We start from the raw sequence: 6173 nt of genomic DNA, 5'->3' as shown, positions 1-6173 counted from the left end.
ATTTTTCATTTAGACAAGATCTATCACTTTGAGATCCACGTCAAAGGTATGTAACAACTATTCAGATGGTATTAAAAAAGTTACGACTACAACAAGTTGTAGAGAATTTTTTCGAGCAAAGCACATGTTCCACAATATCACCCCCTCTCTCACCTTTGCCGCCACGCTCCCTCCGACACCTCATCATGAGACGAAAGGTGAAAACAATATAGGTTCCCTTTGGATAGTCTTTTTTCTAACTTTTTCTTGAAAAAAGCTAGAAATTATATAAGGGCTAGCATTTAGTTCTGATTTTTGGTGGATTTTGAGTAGCTGAGGAAATACCTGTGGCTAAATTGGATTAAACTGAGAAGCAAGTTTCTGATTTTTAATGTACTTAAAAACTAAAAATTTATTAAAAACCAATAACCAAAATTAAACAGTCATATTTACTTTCTCCCGGTTAAAAGCTATGAAGCGAATGCTGTCCAAACGGGCCCACAGAAAGGGCAAATACCCGCAGTTAGCCATCGGAACAGCAACCTCTCCCCTCTCATCCTTCCTACGTCACTATTGGCTTGGGAGAGTCGTGCCGTGCCAGTCGCCGCCGCTTCCCTCCCTGGTTCTTGGTCAGATTCGCCCGTCTCCGGCACCCGAAATTCCCAATTGGTTCGTCGATTGACCACCGATCGTGCCTCTCCTTCCCTGGTGAAAGCTCAATTCTTGCCCTGATTCCTCCGCGGATTGACCACGAAATCTGGGGGTAAGTATGATTTTCTTGGGTTCTCTGGTCTTGGGAGATTATCTGTGTGGGTTTTTGGGCCTTTGGTCCGATGATCGGGGCCGATCGTGGTGGTGACAATCCTGTCGCTGTTTTGTGGTGTGGATGACTAAATTCTGCTCAAAGAAGAGATTTTTTTTGTCCCAATTTTAGTGTCCTGTTGCCAGAATCGAAGCAAATTTCGTGGATCCTCTGTTCGTCCGTCCAATCGAGTCCTTTCCTTCGCTGCTAGACTGGTACTGGTTCTGATATTTTGCCGCCGATGATGCAATTGGAATTGCTTGTGTGCAGCGCTGGTGAACCGAGGATATTGTTGATAATTGCTGGACAGGATGGAAAAGGTAGACTTATGGAGATGGAGTTGTGGGGGAATATGTTTTCTTTCTGAAGGGTGGCTGTGGCAATCTTGTAATTGGCCATTTTCATGCTCCTCTTCTGAATCAAGCTTCCCCTCTACTGCAATCTTTGCCTAGGTGCAAGTCTCTTGGTTGGGTATTGTTTGAGATTCGAGTTGTGTTCGCCCTTCGCTTCCCTGATTTGCAGTGCTTGTTTTGCATCTGGTTTGGTGCTTGTTTGATTGTCAATGAATATGGCATCTCTGTGTGTGAGTTCTTTGAGGGATCGGATATGCCCTATTTTGTTTTGATTTCTTAATTGTGTTTCAGATTGGTTAGATGAATTCTTTCTCATCCACTTATCTGATTTGGACGAATAATATAATAAACCATTGTTTAATTGTGCTAGACTAAGGGTTGTTGATTAGCTTGTTGCAAAAGTAACCCTCAATTATTGATTGTAGATGCATGTCATGGTTACATTAATGCATTTCACATTGCAGGATGGTCCTGTGTCTTAATGCACTATGGCGTAGAGGCCTGAAGCCAGGATCACCACAAATTTGAGTTAAAAAGCATAGGGCAGTGCAAGTTCAAGCCGTGGCAGATGGATGCCACCACCAGCAGTGGAGCTTCCTCATCTCTTCCCCTTCATCTCATGGTAGACGATACGCTTGCTCTTGTTACTCCATTGCAGCAATCATTTCAGCGACCGCAGCGCCATTGCTTTGGCGACTCTGCTCCTGGAGAATTCCCATTGGCTGCAAACCCATCAATTGTCCTCCATGTCCTCACATCATGCAATTTAGACCCAGAGGACCTCGCCCACTTGGAGGCAAGTAATGTTTTGTTGTTTTTCTATCTTGTAGAATTGATATTGCCACTGATGGACTTTCTGCTTGCGATAGGCAACATGCACATTTTTCAGGAAGCCTGCCAATTTCCCTCCCGATTTCCAATTGTCCATGTCGGAGCTCGCAGCGTTGGATATGTGTCAGAAAAGGGCTATCTTTAAGCCTATGACTGCACATGAAAGAGAACTGTTTAAGCAACGCTGTGGTGGGAGCTGGAAACTAGTTCTTAGATTTATAATGGCAGGTGAAGCATGTTGTCGGAGAGAAAAATCTCAGGCGATTGCCGGACCTGGTCACAGCATCGCTGTGACAACAAGTGGTGCTGTGTATACTTTCGGGTCCAACAACTCTGGTCAACTTGGCCATGGCAATTTAGAAGAGGAGTGGAGACCACGTCTCATCAGGTGCTTTCAGAATTTACAGTTAGACATAACTTTAGTCTTGATGCAAATGCCACTGAACCGAGTGCTCAACATCTGTTGTTGTTTCTGTAGATCATTGCAGGGGATTAGAATTATTCAAGCAGCAGCAGGAGCAGGGCGCACAATGCTGGTCAGTGATGCTGGTAAGGTGTATGCATTTGGAAAGGACTCCTTTGGAGAAATTGAATATGGGGTTCAAGGTTCCAGGGTTGTGACTACGCCACAAATGGTAGAATCATTGAAGGACATATACATTGTCCAAGCAGCAATCGGGAACTTCTTTACTGCAGTGCTGTCTCGGGAGGGATGTGTTTATTCATTTTCATGGGGGAATGACATGAGACTTGGTCATCAGACAGAACCAAATGATGTGCAGCCACATCTTCTCACAGGGGCTCTTGAGCATATACCAGTTGTGCAGATTGCTGCAGGCTATTGCTATCTCCTTGCTTTGGCATGCCAACCGACTGGCATGTAAGATTTTTCACCCAAACATGCAGCATGTGATCAACTTTGTGATGTTTGACTAATCTTTTTCTACAAAAGAAAAACTCCTGGTCTGCTTTTAGCATCGTACTTTGATTAACTTTGCAGCGATGAAACTAATTGGTGAACCAAGCTTATCAAACTGCATTTTGATAGAGGACCAAAGCTTAACTTGCGAGAGATACACAAATGCATCTCTCTCTGTTTACAAGTAGCTTCTTTTTTGTGAGTCTGTTTACAAGGAGCTTGATTACTTAGTTGTACATAGGACAGGATTCGATTCTCACCTTCTACATATTAATGCTAGGGTGGGTCTCTCCCCCTAGTTGAGCTTTTTTTTTAGTTGTACATAGGAAAACTTGATCCACTCCATGTAAATACTATTCTTTGAAGTACCATATAATACTATCGATAACCTGTCAAGAAAATATTCTGGAACAGTCTGATGAATTAAATAACTTATTTCTCTCTTATTCCGATACAAATTATGTTATTAAAAAAACTCAACCAACCTAGGAGGAACTAGATGGCATTGTATATTAAGAAGAAATAGGCACCTGAATTCGAGTTGAGGAGAACTCGAACCTGGGTGGTGGAGGTGTAATAATATTATTGTCCTTGAGACTTCCATGAGTTCTTGTTTAATCACAGCATTTTCTAGATATGAACTAGAGAGCGACTATACTAATGGTTCAGTCTCCATAATGTTGCAGGTCTGTTTATTCTGTTGGTTGTGGTTTAGGAGGGAAGCTCGGTCATGGTTCACGAACTGATGAGAAATATCCTAGGTTAATTGAGCAGTTCAAAACTTTAAATATACAGCCAGTGGTAGTTGCTGCTGGGGCATGGCATGCTGCTGTTGTTGGCAAAGATGGACGTGTCTGCACTTGGGGATGGGGGCGTTATGGCTGCTTGGGTCATGCTAATGAGGAATGTGAATCTGCTCCGAAGGTGGTTGAGGCTTTGAGTGGTGTAAAGGCTGTCCATGTAGCAACTGGAGATTACACAACATTTGTGGTATCAGATAAAGGCGATGTTTACTCGTTTGGATGCGGTGAATCATCAAGTCTTGGCCACAGCACTATAACTGAGGTTAGACACTATTTTGGTATGCCTATTTTATGTTATTTAACATGAAAGCGCAGCATATTATTCTGTTTCCATATTAGCCCTGGCTAATCAATGTCAAATTATGACTATATTTTTTTTCCTTTTCTGAGTTTCATAAAGAATATACCTGCTGCTGCATCATTAGTAAATACCATGAATTTGCACCATTTTATATGCTATTGGTTCGCTATGCTTTTTGTTGATCACAGAGCATTTGGTAACAAAAACCTCTTTTCAATGTTATTATACGTTACATTATTCCTGTGTTTCATGCAATGGTAGTAAATAGGGTTTATTAACCAGCTATTGTGAATGATTCTTTGTGCAGTTTCATCTTAGTTAGGCCATGTCTAGTGAAAAACATACTTTTTGGTGGAAACATGAAAACTATTAAGTTAAAAAGTTATTGTTCACAGGAATTCCCCTGATTCCTTTTTTGCTTAAGCTTGAAATGTTAAAGATGATGCATAGCCCCTTAGACTCTTTCCTCATTTTTATGGAATTCTTAATGTCGATTTTGTGATCAAACCGAAGTGATTTTGCTTAACCTGCACCACACTGATCATCGTTGGTATGTAGATCTTTGTTTTACAGCTAGGATCATATAGAAATAAGCAGAAAACACACATTTTTCTCATATTCCTTTTCTACTGTGTACCTTCTTATATTCTGTCTTTGCCCAAGTTAAAGTCATTCGTCATTTCTGTACCATCTCTGCTTTTGATTCAAAATGTAATGTCGTTCACAGGGTAACAACAGACAATCAAACGTGCTTAGCCCTGAATTGGTGACTTCTTTGAAGAGAGTTGATGAAAAGATGGTTCAGATCAGCCTTACAAACTCCATATATTGGAATGCGCATACATTTGCTCTGACAGATTCAGGGAAACTCTACGCATTTGGTGCAGGGGACAAAGGGCAGCTAGGTACAGAACTTGTTGCGCAGCAAAGTGAAAGGGGGACCCCAGAACGGGTTGAAATTGACCTCAATTAGGTCATATTGTAGTTACCCTCTTCACTCCAAGTGCACACTCTTCTAACGTTCGTTGTCTAATTCTTCACATGACTTAGCTGGTGCCCTGCCTAAATTCAGTGCCATCCTGCACCCCAGGTCCCCAGCTGATCCCTGTGAAAACAGTTACCAGCAAGGCACACAAACAGTCAGGTCTCATTGCCAGTTCCATGCAAACATAAATGGCTGGCCTGTGATTGTTAATTTAACATGTTGTGAATATTTAATCTTTCTTTCACCCTTAGCATTGGCCAGTGCTGTAAATCAATGTACATACTTCCAGTCTAGTTCCTTGACGTTCTTGTGAAATTGCCAAGTGTGTAAAAGGTGTTACTGCCAGTTAAATTCGGGTGTCTTGTGGTTGTGCTTGTTAAGGTATGCCTACTGTTATTCATGGTTTCCATGATCCATTAAGCAGGGTCAAACACTCAACTTGCATTGGATTGGTTGCTTCTTAGCTTCAACCTAAGGGAAACCCAGACTTGAACTACTCTTCTATGTGTGTTCAAATCTTGTACTGGGAATTAAGTGTAATAGCTTAAATCGAGGTTAGCCAGGTCTCAAGCTTGAACTCTCTGGAACCATATGAGTTGCATGCACCAATCAGCAATATAAATACTCAGGTTGTTAAAGAAAGATGGACACTTCGTTATCGTGTATGGTGAAAGTAGAAGAGAAGGATTTTTTCAAAAATAAAAAGGCATGAATCCATCTAAGGGTGTGGTTCGGTAAGATGCCAGAGTACTGTAGTGATGCCACTCATCGTTGAATTAGAAGAATTCGCTGTGAACAAGGATTTATTGCTTTTGCTTATTTGTTTTCTTCCAAAGTTCCGGAGTTGTTTGTGGAATTTATTTTTGTCCTCTTTTCTTTTTCTTTTGAGCCGAAAAACATTGTCTTCTTTTCTTTTTATCGATGTTTTTCCCTGCCTCCTTGCATTATCTTATTTTTCTACTCAGATGTGCTATCCTGAACTCTGTCATATCCTGGTCTCATACCAGCCGGTAAAGAAATGGATGCGGGCATTGGCAACATTATCCCACCATCTTCTCTTCCCTCCTCCACTTCGCCGCAGCAAGGGGCCGACCAAATGTATTTGGTGGGAACAATCACAGGACACTAATGAACTAGTTTAATAAATGAGGCCGCAAATATAATTATGCGTTAGTGGCAAAAAGAAAATAATAGCGATTG

General features: G+C 41.5%; 1 protein-coding gene across 3 annotated transcripts; it reads left to right on the top strand.

Moving 5' to 3' along the window:
- Nucleotides 1-492: 492 nt before the first annotated feature.
- On the top strand, nucleotides 493-5324 carry LOC133905884 (ultraviolet-B receptor UVR8-like). Of its 3 annotated transcripts, XM_062347673.1 has the most exons (7): nucleotides 493-742; nucleotides 1052-1101; nucleotides 1599-1930; nucleotides 2004-2353; nucleotides 2444-2845; nucleotides 3571-3949; nucleotides 4716-5324. In XM_062347673.1, exons 3-7 carry the CDS (start codon nucleotides 1703-1705, stop codon nucleotides 4959-4961), a joined length of 1605 nt encoding a protein of 534 aa, XP_062203657.1. In that variant the 5' UTR covers nucleotides 493-742; nucleotides 1052-1101; nucleotides 1599-1702; the 3' UTR covers nucleotides 4962-5324. The 3 variants fall into 3 exon arrangements, with proteins under 3 accessions (XP_062203657.1, XP_062203656.1, XP_062203658.1); XM_062347672.1 differs by lacking the exon at nucleotides 1052-1101 and having other exon boundaries at nucleotides 494-742; XM_062347674.1 differs by lacking the exon at nucleotides 493-742 and having other exon boundaries at nucleotides 1094-1233.
- Nucleotides 5325-6173: the final 849 nt, after the last annotated feature.

The sequence above is a fragment of the Phragmites australis genome, chromosome 23 (assembly GCF_958298935.1).
Source record: "Phragmites australis chromosome 23, lpPhrAust1.1, whole genome shotgun sequence".
Classification (NCBI taxonomy): domain Eukaryota; kingdom Viridiplantae; phylum Streptophyta; class Magnoliopsida; order Poales; family Poaceae; genus Phragmites; species Phragmites australis.
Note: the sequence above shows the minus strand (reverse complement) of the source record. Positions and strands in the feature narration are given on the sequence as shown.